Source organism: Notothenia rossii (genome assembly GCF_949606895.1).
Source record: "Notothenia rossii genome assembly, chromosome: 5".
NCBI classification, from domain to species: Eukaryota; Metazoa; Chordata; class Actinopteri; order Perciformes; family Nototheniidae; genus Notothenia; species Notothenia rossii.
This window is the reverse complement of record NC_136903.1, coordinates 58459462-58476730: the sequence shown is the minus strand read 5'-3', so window position 1 is coordinate 58476730 and position 17269 is coordinate 58459462. Positions and strand designations below refer to the sequence as shown.

The 17269-nt window shown below is 43.0% G+C and overlaps 1 protein-coding gene across 1 annotated transcript; it reads left to right on the top strand.

The window, feature by feature from the left end:
• Positions 1–4008: 4008 nt before the first annotated feature.
• LOC307041840 (uncharacterized protein) lies at positions 4009–4582 on the top strand. The gene is made up of 2 exons (XM_079685383.1): positions 4009–4489; positions 4523–4582. The coding sequence occupies exon 1, from the start codon at positions 4027–4029 to the stop codon at positions 4387–4389; it is 363 nt and encodes a 120-aa protein (XP_079541509.1). The 5' UTR covers positions 4009–4026; the 3' UTR covers positions 4390–4489; positions 4523–4582.
• Positions 4583–17269: the final 12687 nt, after the last annotated feature.

Sequence of the window (17269 nt, the reverse complement as noted above, 5' to 3'; positions counted from 1 at the left end):
TAAGTTAAGAAATCATTCCAATATGTACATCTTCTGATGTAACAACAATAACATTATAAATAGTAACATAGCTGAACATGGTATTGCACATTTAGCTTTGAGTGTTACTGACCTGAGATGTTTTTATTACATGAATTAAGGTGACTGAGGCTTTTTAGCATACAGGGATGCAAACTCATCAGGTATGAAAAAGGTGACAAGGATCCGAGCCCCCGGCTCCCCCACCCCACGGAATATCGGCTTTAAAATGAGGAATAACAGAGGATTTTAGCAGTCAGAACAACTAAAGCAGCAGTGTTAATAATAACAGAAACGCCAAAGAGTCGCATCTAATAGAAATATATAAAAGTATTTAGTTGAAATTGTGTAGCAGTCAGTTTATAATTTTGGCAGCACTGTTGAGCATTTTGAAAATGTATTTTCGTGCCTCTGTGCAAGGCTTAGTCTTTCTATCTTTATAGCCACATGGTGTAAAGTAACTAAGTTCATAAACTCAACAAGTGCTATACTTGGGCACAATTTTGAGATACTTGTACTTTATTTAAGTATTTCAATGTTTTGCTACTTTGTTCTTCTACTCCACTACAGTTCAGAGGCACATGCTGTACTTTTCCTCCACTCCATGTATTTAATACCTTTAGTTACTTTACAGATGTGGATGAATGATGTGAAATATAATCAATTGTTAAATCAGACTTTAGTTCCACCTGGAGTAAATCCACAAGCTACCCTTTAGTATACAAAGTCATTCAAACTAGCTGCACCTTTAGCAGCTTTGAGAACACTTTCATGATCAATCATTATAAAACATATCATATCTATTATTCTGAAATGGACCAATCTGCACAATGACTACTTTTACTGTCGCTACTTTAACTATATTTTGATGATAATACTTTTCTACTTTTACTTGAGGAACATTTGGAATGCAGGACTTTTACTGTAACAGAGTATTCCTACACGCTGGTACTATTACTTTTACTCAAGTACAAGATCTGAGTACTTCTACTTTTACTCAAGTACAAGACCTGAGTACTTCTACTTTTACTCTAGTACAAGACCAAGTACAAGACCTGAGTACTTCTACTTTTACTCTATTACAAGATCTGTGTGCTTCTACTTTTACTCAAGTACAAGACCTGAGTACTTCTACTTTTACTCTAGTGCAAGATCTGAGTACTTATACCACCTCTGTTTATAGCCTATGAAAAAAACTATTAGAAATAGAAGGCTAAAGCTAACGTTAGCAGATAGTGACAATGTATGCTAGCTAGCTAGCTCAACGATAATATTGCCACAGAAAAACTTTTCAGTTCACATCACGCTCTGCCGCTCCGACAGGGAGCTCTGCTCTGAACACCTGAATGGCCCGTTCTAACAGCTGTTCACCAGCGGTCCAGTCTGTGCCACAGTAACTCCGGACGCGCAGTTACTATTAACGAACGCAACCGTAGGTAATGTAGCTGCTGAAGCTAGACCATCATCTCGGAGCAGCAGAGCCTTATTATACATCCATGAGCAGAGCCGACAGGCAGGGAGACTCGAGCACACAGCTCGCACTTCATTATAATATATAAAAAAAGAACACCATGCGTGTCATGATGGCACATAACAGCTCACGGCCGCAGATTACTCCGGGTCCCAGACCCCCCCATACCCCAAAAATATTTTTATTGCAGATCTACATGAATCACACAAACGACCTATTTTGGATTCAAAACGGCGAATTTCGCCGAAAGGTGACAAGTTTGCATCAGTGAACATAGACAGAGCACAACTGAAACATAACATCTGAGATGTAACAACATAATACACTTTTGGGGGATGCAGCTTGGGATGTGAGCATACTTGCCAACCTTGAGACCTCAGAAATAGGGAGCATTTCAAAACCACCGCCCGGCGCCCGGCGGCGGGTTGAGACATTTTCCTGCATCCTACTGACTTTTAAAGATGAAAAGAATAAAAAGCACACTGCAACAGGATTTATATGTTAAAATATTTTATTGAATGGGCCATCTACAAAAAGCTAAATGAAATTCATCTAGATTCAAGAAATGTCAAAATGTCATTTTTTCAAAATGTCAAGTAATGTCAAAAAGGCTTTTCTGATACTCAAATGGCTAAATTGTCTTTCTAAGCCCAACCCTAACCGTCCATAGTAACCTAGCAGATAACTTGACATTAAAAAGGAACTGGAGAATGTAGTTTGTTTCCTGTCTTCTGCCAATCGTAAATGTCGATGTTCTTATGATTTTAACTTCAAATGTTTATAGCACTTACAACTACAATAAGCATCTACACATGCTTTTTGTAGTTGTAAGTGCAATGCCTTGCTGCCTCTAGCACCATCCTTTATGGAGCGTATGTGTGGGCTGGACCTGTATAATTTATTTTACAGGAAAGGAGTGAGCAGAGGGTAGAGTTGTCAATTCTCGTTCTGTTTTCTGTCACTATCTTCCTCACCATCTGTCACGGTTTGTGAAACAAGCAGGACCCAAATGCAGATATAAACTGAAACTTCCTTTATTTCAAGGCTATGATATATGTACAATGACAAAACAGAACACTCACCGCAGAACTAGTCAGGGAACAAGACGAACCGACCAAGACAGACAGACAACCCAGAACTTAAATACGCACAAGACTCAATCACACAACAAGACACAGGTGAGGAGGGAGGAGCAAACACAGGGGCCCAGGTGAACATAATCAGACAATTAGACACACCAGGGAAACTAATGACAAGAGGAAAACACAGGGAAAAGGACCAGACAATAACCCAAAGGAAAACATGACATAGAAAACAGCAAAAACACCCAAACCTACAAAACTATAAACGTGACATAACATGAGAATCGTGACATAACCCCCCCCCCCCCTCAAGGGACGGATTCCAGACGTCCCAAAAAAACAAAAATCCAGCAGGGTGGGTGGAGGGGGTCTGGAGGACGGGTCTCGGGCGGACGGCCCGGGGGCAAGGCAGAGTTCAAAAAAGGGGAATTCGGGCGGACAGCCCGGGGGCAAGGCAGAGTTCAAAAATGGGAATTCGGGCGGACGGCCCGGGGGCAAGGCAGAGTTCAAAAAGGGGAATTCGGGCGGACGGCCCAGGGGCAAGGCAGAGTCCATGGAGGGAATCTCGGGCGGATGGCCCGGGGGCAAGGCAGAGTCCGAAGAGGGGTGAAGACCAGACAGCTCCGGAGGCCGGTCAGGAGCCGGTGTCGGCAAGATCCCCCCATGGAAGAGGACACAGGACCGGCAGGACCCCCGGCAGGAGAGCAGTCGGCGGGACCTCCAACGGCACAGGACATGGGGTCGGCAGGACCCCCGGCAGAAGAGCAGTCTGCGGGACCTCCAACGGCTCAGGACATGGGGTTGGCAGGACCCCCGGCAGAAGAGCAGTCTGCGGGACCTCCAACGGCTCAGGACATGGGGTTGGCAGGACCCCCGGCAGAAGAGTAGTCTGCAGGACCTCCAACGGGACCAGACATGGAGTTGGCAGGACCCCCGGCAGAAGAGTAGTCTGCGGGACCTCCAACGGCACAGGACATGGGGTTGGCAGGACCCCCGGCAGAAGAGCAGTCTGCGGCACCTCCAACGGCTCAGGACATGGGGTTGGCAGGACCCCCGGCAGAAGGGTAGTCTGCGGGACCTCCAACGGGACCAGACATGGAGTTGGCAGGACCCCCGGCAGAAGAGTAGTCTGCGGGACCTCCAACGTGACAAGACATGGAGTTGGCAGGACCCCCGGCAGAAGAGTAGTCTGCGGGACCTCCAACGGCACAGGACATGGGGTTGGCAGGACCCTCGGCAGAAGAACAGTCTGCGGGACCTCCAACGGCTCAGGACATGGGGTTGGCAGGACCCCCGGCAGAAGAGCAGTCTGCGGGACCTCCAACTTGACAAGACATGGAGTTGGCAGGACCCCCGGCAGAAGAGTAGTCTGCGGGACCACCAACGGCACTGGACATGGGGTTGGAAGGACCCTCGGCAAAAGAGCAGTCTGCGGGACCTCCAACGGGACAAGACATGGAGTTGGCAGGACCCCCGGCAGAAAGGCAGTCTGCGGGACCTCCAACGACACTTCAGTGGGTTGGTTCGCCAACAGAACACGGGGAGCTGGCGTCGGACGGACAGCCAACAGGTCACGGGGAGCTGGCGTCGGACGGACAGCCAACCGGAGACGAGGTGCTGGAGTCGGCCGGTACGCCGACAGGACTCGGGGAGCTGGCGTCTGACGGACAGCCAACCGGAGACGAGGTGCCGGAGTCGGCCGGTACGCCGACAGGACTCGAGGAGCTGGCGTCGGCCGATGAGTCAGCAGGTGACGAGGAGCCGGAGTCGGGACCATGGTTACTGGAGCCGGCACTGAAGCCGGGACCATGGCTGTAAGGTCCGGTTCTAGAGCCGGAAACATGGCTGTAAAGTCCGGTTCTGGGGCCGGAAACATGGCTGTAAGGTCCGGTTCTGGAGCCGGAAACATGGCTGTAAGGTCCGGTTCTGGAGCCGGAAACATGGCTGTAAGGTACGGTTCTGGGGCCGGAACCATGGCTCTTGGGGCTTGAGCTGCTAGCTTGGCCTTGCGACTCCTCCTCTTAGCAGCCGCCTGAATACTCCGTGGACCTCCTTAAGCCAGACGACTTCCAGAATATGACTCCTGGACAGGAGCAGGAACTGGGGCAGAAGCATGGGTTGACTGCAGACGGAACCCACCGAGGCGTATGGTGCCAGGTTGGGAATTGGGAGGCCGGGAGCTAGCATGCCTGGGGCTAGCAGGCCGGGAATCACACACAGGGAGGATCTTTGAAATCCAGCCAGGTAAGAACTTCACCATACCTGGTTTCTCTCTAGCCTTCTGGCGCGCCTCCGACAACACAGCCTCCCGCTGCTGAACTCCGGGTGCTCTCTTCCATCGATCAGAGCAGTTAGCCAAAAAAAAGGAAACATTTAATAATTCCGACTCGAACGGATCTGCTGGGCCCATTTCTTGGTTGGTTCGTACTGTCACGGTTTGTGAAACAAGCAGGACCCAAATGCAGATATAAACTGAAACTTCCTTTATTTTAAGGCTATGATATATGTACAATGACAAAACAGAACACTCACCGCAGAACTAGTCAGGGAACAAGACGAACCGACAAAGACAGACAGACAACCCAGAACTTAAATACACACCAGACTCAATCCCACAACAAGACACAGGTGAGGAGGGAGGAGAAAACACAGGGGCCCAGGTGAACATAATCAGACCATTAGACACACCAGGGAAACTAATGACAAGAGGAAAACACAGGGAAAAGGACCAGACAATAACCCAAAGGAAAACATGACATGGAAAACAGCAAAAACATCCAAACCTACAAAACTATAAACGTGACATAACATGAGAATCGTGACACCATGCTGAAAACCCTCTCTGATGAGGCATTGATGTGTGGAATGCACAAAAGTGCCATCATCAACTGTGCTAGGTTCTTGAACCTTCCATCCTTTCCAATGAGAGCCCAAAACCTGTCCACTCGTGTCTCCTCAGGAAGTTCTGCCCTATCAACGACCTGGTACTCCACTACTTCTTCCCTAAGGCTAGACAGATCCAACCTGAGCTGATGCAGCCTCTTCCCGCTCTACCACTGTAAATAAAAATGAATAACTGAATATTATGTTTTCTCTGTAACCAACCTCAATTAAATACAAAAAGATTAAAACACACCAAATAAAAGTTTCACTACTGCACCTGAGCTTGGGGTGAACTTATGCCGTGACTCTGGGTCCAACACGATCAGATTTTGTAGGACGATGTTGTCCAGGGGAAACACTCTCAGCATCTTTGTAGTCACAGCTACAAAGAAGCCTCTCTCTGCCCTATGACATGATCAGATGCACAATTACAATATGATTCAGTTACCTAGTGATTTTATATAGGTGTGTGTGTGTGTGTGTGTGTGTGTGTGTGTGTGTGTGTGTGTGTGTGTGTGTGTGTGTGTGTGTGTGTGTGTGTGTGTGTGTGTGTGTGTGTGTGTGTGTGTGTGTGTGTGTGTGTGTGTGTGTGTGTGTGTGGGGGTGTGTGTGTGTGTGTGTTTTTATATGTACTTCTGTCATATAATATTGAGCCCCCATTGTTTATATTAGTATCTATTTTAATATTGGAGCTCCGGGATGTCTTACGGTACGTCTACACTACAGGCATCAAAAAATGCTTTCAAAGCTTCGCCCATTCACTTGAATGGGGTGACGTAGAAGATTTGTAATCTTCGCCGAACTGCATTGTGGGGAGCATGGCATGGCTTTGCAAGCATCACGAGCATCTATCGGCATCAAAAGTTGAACAATGTTCAACTTTTGAGGCTCGATGCTTGGCATCAGCAAATCAAATTCCGTTTATGCAAATCCCGCCAGTGCAAGCGCAGCCAATCAAACCGCGTGCAAGCTGGGAGAGCCAGACCGCAGTTCATTTCCTCATATTCCAAACGAGATATTACGGTAGCAAATCACCCGGTTCTTTACGACCGGAACTATTTACCGGGATACAAACCGGAGGGACCAGGCATGGAGGGAGGTGGCAGAGACAGTGGGTGAAACTGATAGTTTTGTCGCCTGTTTGGAGAGTTTATATCCAGTTTACTTCGTTTTAACATTGCTATTGCTTTGTATGTCGGGGGCGGGAGATTCATGTGATTGGTTGCTCGCAAACAATCGCCAAGCTTCAGACACGCCCAGCTTCAGGATTTTTTCATGCCTGTAGTGTAGACGGGCCGTTAATGTTGTTGTTTCAGTACATTGACAACGAAGGAAATCTAATCTACTGTAATCTAATGATAGGATTGCAGTAGTTTTTTGGACACTTAGCTTACTGAAGCATCCTTGGGACAGGCAGCTCGTCTTTGTTATCCTCCAGGAAGGTCTGTGCCTGATCCCCAATAAAGAGATCTTCATCAGGAAACTGCAGGATGGTGTCCTGGAACTGGATTTCCTTTAGAGGCACATCTGCAATGAGGTGGGCAGGGAGAAACCTTCCTAGATATCGCCGTACAAGGCTGCACATTTCCTTGTGCAGCCTATGCACCATCACCCCCTCAGCCTAGGAACACATGATGGATTTATCAGTTATGAAACATGATGCCATTAGCAAGAAGGGTCCTTCAGTTGGTAATGATAATAATTGAACATGGAGACCCTAATGCTGTAAATATGTTTACATTATCTATGCTCACCTGAAAGGCAACATTGAAATCCACCAGTGGTTTCAGAGTGTGGGAGAGGAAGGAGAAGAATAACTTTGTCTCCTTGCTGGACAAGTGTCCTGCCAGCATCCTCACTTTCCCAGGCTTCTTCACATCCTCGTGACTCTCAAGATATGCCAGCAGTGCATTCCACTGATTCAGGACTCGGTTGATGCAGGTCAGCAGGCTGAGCCACCTTGTTGCGCAGGACCTGAGAAGCTTCAGAGTGTCTGTATCTGCGAACTCAACAAACTCTTTGTAGAGCTCACATCGCTTGGCACTAAGGTTTAAAAATAAATAAATAAAGAGGGGGGGTTGATTATTATTATTACATCCAATATCTGTCAAAATGTGTCACAGAGACTATACTACCCTAAGTGTATTGTGATACATATCAACATATCAATATGCTTAGCCTACCTGATGTCAAAGTGACTGTATATGGCCTGCAGAACCTCTTCAATGGGCTGGTGGAGCGCTTTGATTCCACATCCAGTTGCCAGCTGGACTAGATGGCAAATGCAGCCTATATCGACGACGCCTGGCTGCAGCTCTTTGATGCGGCTGGCAACAGAGTTATGTCTGCCTTTCATAATACTGGCGTTGTCACTGTTGAAGGCGACTAGGTTGTTCCAGTCGATGTTTCTCTCACTTGAAATCAAAGTACAACATTACTGGTCAGTGGTCAGCCTCTTGAGACAGTAGCCTATTTACATTTTTTGGACAGTAGGCCTATTGATTTTACAATTACCTTAGCACTTTGGTCAGGGATGTAAATAAGCGCTCTGCTGTGCCAATGTTGCACACTGGCATATGAAGGAACTTGGTGACCAGCGTGTCCTCCTCAAACACTCACAAACAAACTCCTTCTCTGTGCTTCTGTTGGTACCCTCATCACACATGAGACCAAACGGTTGCTTTTGGCACAGCTCTGTTACCTCCTTGTCCAGTACTGGGGCAATGGCACCTGCCAAAATAAATAGCCAAAATAAAATAGCCTACAGTTTGAAGTCATAACCTACTCCTTCTTCTCACACACATTACATATAAGATAAGATAAGATGGAGCTTTATTAATCCCCTTGGGGAAAATCAGTTGTTCAAACAGCAAGAGGGTTAAGGTGAAAAAACAGGATAGCACAGATTCACACAGATTAATAAAAAATAATAATAATAATAATGAGAAACTATGAAATAAGAAAATAATACAACAAATACAAATGACCATATATACATATTGGGTCATATAAACTATGAATTAAAATGAAGATGGACATTTATACAAATTGGGTCATACATACCTATTATTTAACATATTAACATTAATATGGGGAACTTTGTTATAATGGCTTACGTTAGCTTACCTTTCACTATTTGAGTAGCCTTTGTTCTCCAACATGAATATTGCTTGGCGATCTCCGAGTCTGGGAACATGTCTTTCACTGATTTGTTTATTTCATCCGTCAAGGAGAAAGGGATGTTCTGTTTGGCCACCAACATAGACATCTTTACTTCAGCATACACAACTGGATCAGGTCTACCTTTTCCTAGCAGGCTGGCGATGCTTTTTTGACCCTGGAGCTGTTTCGATGACTTCATGTGTTTTTCAGAATCTTCGTGGTGCTTCACGTCTGTGCGATCACCATGCGCGATACTGAAATCGACTTTACAGTATTTACAAAAAGCTTTCCCCTTTCCCCTAAAACTCTCCGTGACAAATATACATTCTTCTTTCCACGAGGGCTGGAATTTACATAAATATTTATTTTTCGAGCTCATTTTATCAGCGAACGGCGTCAGAGAGGTATAATGGGAGACTTTCAGTTGAAAGGACACGTTACCACGAAAACCAAACAAGTGTGTAGCTGTATTAAGTCCGAGTGGAAACAGTAACATTTGGAGCTTTATTTATGTTAGAATAAAACAGGTCGTGAGTGACTGACAAATCAGATTTGCTCACGAGTCGGGATAAATCTGATTTTGTCAGAAATCGGGAGAAATGCGGGAGAAACATAACCCCGGGAGGAAATCGGGAGGGGGCCATGAAATCGGGAGTGTCCCGCGAAAATCGGGAGGGTTGGCAAGTATGGATGTGAGGAGTGAGGGACACGGCTTAGAACGGGCGTGTCGCCTGGCGGGACAGGAGAGTGTGTGCACCAGTCTGCCTTGATCTATGAATTCATGTCCGTGACACTCACTGCTGCCCACAGCTGTTTTATAGAAGGAAAACCTCCTTCACTTCATGAAAGTGTTTTAACCACACACACCTCTACACACGTGACGGGTGTTATTTTCCCCATAAGGAACAAGTCGCTGCAAATTATCCCGCTTATTACACGGCCACATTCTCAACAAAGTAACGACATGACTCCCAATATTAATTTAAATGCTTTTTATGGATATAGAAAATGTTTTTATTGATTTAAAAAATAGTTGAATGTATTGATTGAAAAAATAGTTGTATGTATTGATATAAATTGACATGCATCCGCTAAGAAAAATAGTCCGTTGTTACAGTTTTTTAAACAGTCTGAATGAAACGGCAGCTCTCAGCTGTGTATTTACACAACTAATGGCCCATCAACCAAAGCTCTCTCCCCCCCTCCCCCTTGATCTTTCTTCTCCAGCAGCTAAATTAACTGTAGGTTACTCTGAGTGACAAGCTTACAGTTAGACACAACACTGTCATTGCAAGTGACCCTCAGTTAGTTGACTTTCATGTTCAACTGCTAAATTCTTTACTGATAAAAAAGGGCTTCCACTGTACCTAATTACCTTAACACTAGAACCGCCAGAGGTTTTTGTATCCTACCTAAACCCGTCAAATCCCGCTATTAGAATGCCATTTTTAACAACATAGGGTGCTACATAACACACTTTCAGGAAAAGTCACGGACTGGGATACTTTAATATTTTATTGAAAAAAAGTTACATTGCACACACACAACACACATCACACAAATTGACCCGATTGGCGGTTCTAGTGTTAAATAAACTCACTAATTAATGAAACCAGTTCAATACGCATTATTCTTATTCTTATCATTCTTTATGAGCGCAGAAATAGTCTTAAAATAAGATCTGTTTTTTAAATGAAATCTGACGGCAGGCAGTTAGCTCTGATCACCTATGATAAATGCGCCGCACCTAATCGCTGGCCATTCAGCCACAGGCACTGTTCGAAATGGGGGGGAGCTAGGGGGAGCTTGGCTCCCCAGAAGAGGGAGGGAGCTCCCCTGAAGGCTGACTTTGAGATAAATAGGGGGAGCCCAAAACAATCGTGCATATTTGTGTCACACAGATTAGAAATGTTGAGTTTCTGTAAATAACAGTTCTTGAAATAAATAATAGTTATTGTTCATTACAGTTTCTGAATATTTGTTTTATATTTGTGAATATGTCTGGGTGTTGCCATCTGTATGTGGCGGCGCTGCATTCTTACTTACGTTGCTATGGTTATGGCGGTGATGCCGGCGCGGTATTTGAAATGTTCATATTGATATTTTTTTAACTCTGGCTTTGTAATAAAAAATATGACAAAAAGAAAACAGCCAAGCGTCACAGCTTTTGGATTCACAAGCAAAAAGAAGCGAAGGAGTCTAAAAATGACAACGTGAACGGAAAACAACTTTTAGTTGGCCGGCTGTAAGCGGTCTTAGGGTCGAGCTTGATAGCTCCACACCGAGGGAGAGGCCTGCCGATGCGGAGCCTGAAGAGGCTTCAACAACGGCCACATCCGCCGGCATAGTGACACTGTCTGTATTAGTAGAAGAGTGTTTTTATAGCAATTGATCGAATCTGCGCTGCTGCGCCAGTCAACAGAGCGTGCGTGTGACATATTTAGTAGCAGGATGTGCTCTGAAAAATAGGGCTCCCCGAAAGCTAACGGGTAATTCGAACACTGACAGAGCTCCCTCTATACAAATCAAACTGTAGACGGTGTGAAAGCACCTATTGTTTTAAATAATGCTCGGAATGTGACCTGTGAGCCTTCTGAATTACCGTGGGACAGCACAGTCTAAACTAAAATGTTCAATCAATAAAGTAACATCTTATCTTATCTTAATAATGTCTCCATATTAATAATAATAATAATACATCATACAGTATGTGTCCGAAAGGGAGCAGGAGGAAGCAAACACAAAAATATACAAAACATATACTGCATATTAAAGCAAACGATTGTAAAGGTAAAAGTATGAGCATAACAAATAAAGAAGTGTAATGTAAACATTTACGTTATAATTATGATTATTTAATATATAAAGACTATATATTATTGAATTACAAGATTAGATATACTTTAGTTGATCTAAAATATTGATTTTCAAATGCTCTTCAAAACACAACTGAAAGTCCATGAAACTTGTTTTTCTGTATTTGTGAATGAAGCGCCATCTCCTGGTTAAAACCTGAAATTGAAAATCTGGCAACGCCCTCTTGGAAAATAGTGGGAGGGCTTAACATTCCTCTATACTGGTCTTTGGCAGGTCGTAGGCAGGAAGCTGTAAGCTGGAGTCTGAAATGAAGTGCTACATCTGTATGATGCTTGGTCCTGCTTTTGTGTTCCGTTTTAGTGTAAATAGCCTACATTTAAATACAAATATCATTATAGTAATGTGAAAGCCTTTTAGATATGAATTGCACATAATAATTCCCACGGAGCTGTGAGCACTTATACATTTATGTGATGCTTTTCCACTCATCTTCCAGTTGTCGGTTTTCCTCTGTTGAAGTCGACCAGCTGTGAAGGTGGGGGCGGGGCTTTTATACGCGAGTGGTGAAAACACTTCTGCATAGTCTGCTCGCGTGTATCCTCCCTTTCGTCTCCTCCCGCACCCCTCCTCCCTCACCCCTCCTCGACTCCTCCACGTGCATTTCAGCTATTGGGACGTCCTTCAACATGGCGTGTCTTGATCGATTTCCGGGTCAAGTCTCCGAGGAGGGGAAGAGAGGAGTCGAGGAGGGGTATTGGGATGAGGCTCCTGTGATTAATCTTCAAGCTCTGTGATTGGATGTTGGAGTGGCAGTGTGCCAAGGTTATGCCGAGCATCAAACAGCTCTATGAAATGGAATGAAACCCCCCCAGAACTACACATGCTGGTTATAGAGAAACGCAGTGATGCGTCATAAAACCCGGAAGTAAACTTCTTCCGGTTCCTTTGTCAAAAACCAATGCAATTTCTCAATAGGATTTTGGAAAATAGCTTGAAATAAGGTCTGTGGTTGACACACATTTAAGAGAGGGATCAAGTTTTGTTCAGCCGGATAATCTCCACATGTCAACCCTACTTTTATAATTTTTGAATCATAAATCTAGTCGCCAGAAGCAAAATGCTAACGTTAAGCTATAAACGAACTACAAGCCAGTACAGCAGCAGGGTCGCACGACTTCAACATCACGCCAACTTAAGATCGTTTCAACTGACTTGCACTGAAACTGCACTTTGAACACTTTAAATATATTAACATTTTAAACTGTATACCCCGGTTATCTAGGCCCTTTTTGTTTTGTTTAATGTATACCACGTTTATCTAGGCCCTTTTTGTTTTATGTATACATGTCACACTGTGGGAAACGATATTTCGATATTTCTGGATGTATAACACTTGTCGAATTTTTGACAGTAAAGCTGATTTTGACTTTCGCGCGCTTGCATATTTTAACAAAGCTTTTCATTTTAGCCACACTGAATTTAACTAGAAGTCATGGCTGTGTCAATTACCAGTCTCATATCGTTTTACAAAGATGGCAAGAGTGTAGATAGGAGAGAACCACTACAAGTCAGGACACGTAAAACAGTGCAGCCTAGATGAAGGTGTGCTTATCGGTGTTGTCAGGGCTAGCACGAGGGACAAGGTTTATAGTGTCGGTGAGTAGTGATAGCAAGAGTACCGTTAACCTAGAGTTAATTTATTCACATACATTCCTATCAACAAATCCATTTTATGTGTCACATGAAATCTTTATTAGGCAAGGCAAGTTTATTTATATAGCACTTTTCAACACAAGGCAATTCAAAGTGCTTTACAAAAAAGGAAAGACATTAAGAAAATGGCATTTAAAATTAGTCATTAAAAAGAAAAGCTAATCAAATAAACATTAAAAGAAAAAACACATGGATAAAAGTTACAGTGCAGTCTAAGATATGAATAGTTCAATTAAAAGCAGCAACAAAAAAAAAAGTCTTCAGCCTGGATTTAAAAGTAGTCAGAGTTGCAGCGGACCTGCAGGTTTCTGGGAGTTTGTTCCTGATGTTTGGAGCATAATAACTGAACTTCTCCATGTTTAGTTCTGACTCTGGGGACAGAAAGCTGACCAGTCCCTGAAGACCTGAGAGATCTGGATTGTTCATCATTTAGCAGGTTGACAGAAATGTATTTTGGGCATAAACCATTCAGTGCTTTATAAACCAGCAGCAGTATTTTGAAATCTATTCTTTGACACACAGGAAGCCAGTGTAAAGACTTCAGAGCAGGAGTGATGTGATCCACTTTCTTAGTGTTAGTGAGGAACCAGAGTAAAGACTTCAGAACAGGAGTGATGTGATCCACTTTCTTAGTGTTAGTGAGGAACCAGAGTAAAGACTTCAGAACAGGAGTGATGTGATCCACTTTCTTAGTGTTAGTGAGGACTCGAGCAGCGGCGTTCTGAATCAGCTGCAGCTTTCTAATATATGTTTTAGTGAGACCTGTGAAGACACCATTACAGTAGTCCAGTCTACTGAAGATAAAAGCATGGACAAGTTTTTCCAAATCCTGCTGTGACATTAGTCTTTTAATCCTAGATATGTTCTTTAGGTGCTAGTAAGCTGATTTAGTAACTGTTTTAATATGACTGTTGAAACTCAGGTCAGAGTCCATGACTACACCTAGATTTCTGGCTTTATCTGTTGTTTTGAACATTGCAGACTGAAGCTCAGCGCTAACTTTTAAACGTCCTTCCTTGGCTCCAAAAACCATTACCTCAGTTTTATCTTTGTTTAATTGGAGAACGTTCTGACACATCCAGTCATTGATTCGTTGCACTTACTCAGTGTTTGAATTGGAGCATAGTCTCTTGGTGAAATGGTTACGTAAATTTGTGTGTCTTCCGCATAGCTATGCGAACTTATTTTGTTTTTCTTCATTATCTGAGCCAGTGGTAGCATGTAGACGTTAAAGAGAAGAGGCCCCAATATTACAAATATTACACACCAGAAAACACAAATATCCATGAAATAAACATACAGTAGGCTATAAACAATTAAAGGGATAATTGGGAAGGCATTACAAATGTAAATATATTTTAAATAATAAAACAATCCCACCACCACAGGTATCTACAGGAGAAGAGGGAATTCTCTCCACAAAATGTGAATGCCCACGTGGAGAATGGAAATGCAGTCATGCGGCTGCATGAGCCATCTTTGCCATCCACAATTTCAGCTGCATTGATACCCCCTGTCAGTGGAAGAGGCCAAAGGCAGCTAAACGTATGCATTCAGTGGAGGATGTTGCAATGTTGTGGTTGTTAGAGTGTTAGGTTTCCTGTCAGCTCGTCTGTTGGGAAGATATAAAATATAGTTTCATGGAAGTCACACCGTCACATATAATAGCATTAAGACATACAGTACATAGGCTAAAACAAAACATCTAAAGATATAACCTTGCACTTTGATAAGTCTCGTGAACATTTTCACTATTTTGACATTTTTATAGATGAAAATTGAACTAAAGAAATAAATGGTAGATTAATCCATATTGAAAAGAGGTGTCAGCTGCTACACTAATTATAATAGTTATATTTCTTAATTAATTAAGATAAGATATTACTGTATTGATCCCAATTTGAGAAATGTTTGTGTTGCAGCAGCATAACAAGAAAAACTAAATATAAGTTATAATATATACAAAAGTATGTGAGGGATGGGATATTAAATTGAATATAAATGTAAAATGTACATGTGATTTTACTTCCAAGAGAAGCTATGGAGCAGAGAGTTCTCTGCCAGCCAGAGGTGATTTGTTATTAGTTCAATATGTCAAAATGATTTCCCTGACTACAATTTTTAGTTACATGGTGAAACGTTATGCTGCTTGCACTAATTAGACTTATCATAAGCCACAAAGGTTTTAATAGGATGTATTGTTAGAAATTAAAATCAATGTTTTGATGCTATAATGTAGCTTAAACATACCGTCAGTTTAAACGCTCTTTTATACTGAAAAACCAGAAATTCTTGTGCACAAGCAGTTAAGCTTTTATTCTGAAAATCCTACATCTCCGGTTAGCATGTAGCATGTGGCTAATATACGATTTCCTAAAGAGGTGAATTGAGGAGCGAAATGACTTGGTGTGGTGAAAACCGAAACCTACTGATTTAACACTACAACGATAGATGTCGAGATACTACCATGTTGAATATTAAATGAAAGTACAGTTTATTTGAATACATTATTGTTTACAGACGAGAGTAGCATGTGACAACATCCGGAATGACCGGCAACCAAACGAGCCGAGAAGTATTGTTTAGAGTATTGATTACAGCGTTTAGAATGTGTTAAATGAAAAGTGATGAAAGAGAATATGAGGAGAAACGGCGTGTTAAGCATATATTGAATGTGAAAAGAACCTATCCTCTGTTTAAATGCAATAACGGACATTGGAGACGAGGTGAGCCGGCTGGCGGGGAGGAGCCAGCAGAGGATATATATAGCAGCGCCGGAGGAGAGATCCGCTGTCTTCTTGCTCAGGAGAACCGGATCACAGCTGTTTATCTGACGGAACAATATTCTGTCCGTAACACTACCGCGCCTTTTTTTAATTAAAGTATCCCATTTGAATCTTTTCAGAGACTCCATTTAGTCTCATTTTAAAGCTTCTCTCCTGGACGCGAGAATAAAGAACATATTTAACAATTGGCGAGCTAGCCAGGATCTCGCAAAACCGGGAGAGACTACAGCAGGCTGCTTGCTGGACCCGCTGGCATCCGTTCAGCACACAGAGAGCTCAAATCAACTAGGTATGGAGAAACCTGTTATATCGAATTCTTCAATAGTTAATGTAGGACAATGTTAGTTCTGTGTGTTTGACGGCGGCCAGCGGATCCTGAAAATAGCTGTGCAATTTAAGTTAAAACAAGCCTAAATTGATAAATATTGGTAGCCTACCACGTGGCGTTGCTTTGTTACAGGCAGGGTGAGTTCAATTTCTTTTTTTCTATTTAACCCTGCATGCTATTCGTTTGTCTGTTAGTACATGTCGGCTAGAGGCCAATCACTATATGTGTCTTTTGTGGCGTTTTACGTTTTACGTGAATGGTTTTAGGCCATTAAGCAGTCGGGACTGCTTGAGGCAAAGACACAGCCAAAGTTTGAAGCTAAGGTTATTGGAGTGAGTGTTTTGTGTAACAACAGCGTGAGGCTGTTTTAAAAAAGTCCTATTTCAAGGGAAAGGCCTGAGTAGTTTGAAGCTCTCAGTGGTTACACCATTCTGTTTTTCAAGACATTGCGTTGTGGATTACGGCAGGAAGTGCGACATTCGTGCGTTAGATTGACGATATTCTTCTAATTGTGTTTGCTTAGCGTCCTATTTGTCCCATAAATAGCGTGTTTAAACAGAAGAAATGACCATACTGGCTCTTAAAGTCAAAACATTTACGTACATGGGTAGAGGGCTATGACGTAAGGGTATGAGGCCCATTTATCATTGTAAACTAAATGGAAATGTTATTTTAAACTACAGTGTTGTGTGTTGAATTTACTAGACAAAATATCACCTCACCAATTTCAACTCCAGGTGTTTTCTCAAATCCCTTTGTTCTTCAGGTCAAAGGTTGGAAAACCAGTTGCCATTTTGTCTTGACCTCATGTTCACGGTGAGCCACACGGCAGTCACCATTTCATGAAATGCTAATTGAAGTACTCTGTTTGCTTTAACACACTGAGGCTAGGCATTCCATCTTCTAAAGAACATCATACTTCTTGTTAGAGTTAGAACTATTGGAAGTACTTCTGCTGGCAAATGTGTATTGGCGGTTTTGTGAATATTCTTCTTTGCAAATGTGTTTT

Coding starts and splice junctions, on each gene's coding strand:
- LOC307041840 (XM_079685383.1), top strand. CDS start 4,027: ATGGAGTTGGCAGGACCCCCGGCAGAAAGGCAGTCTGCGGGACCTCCA.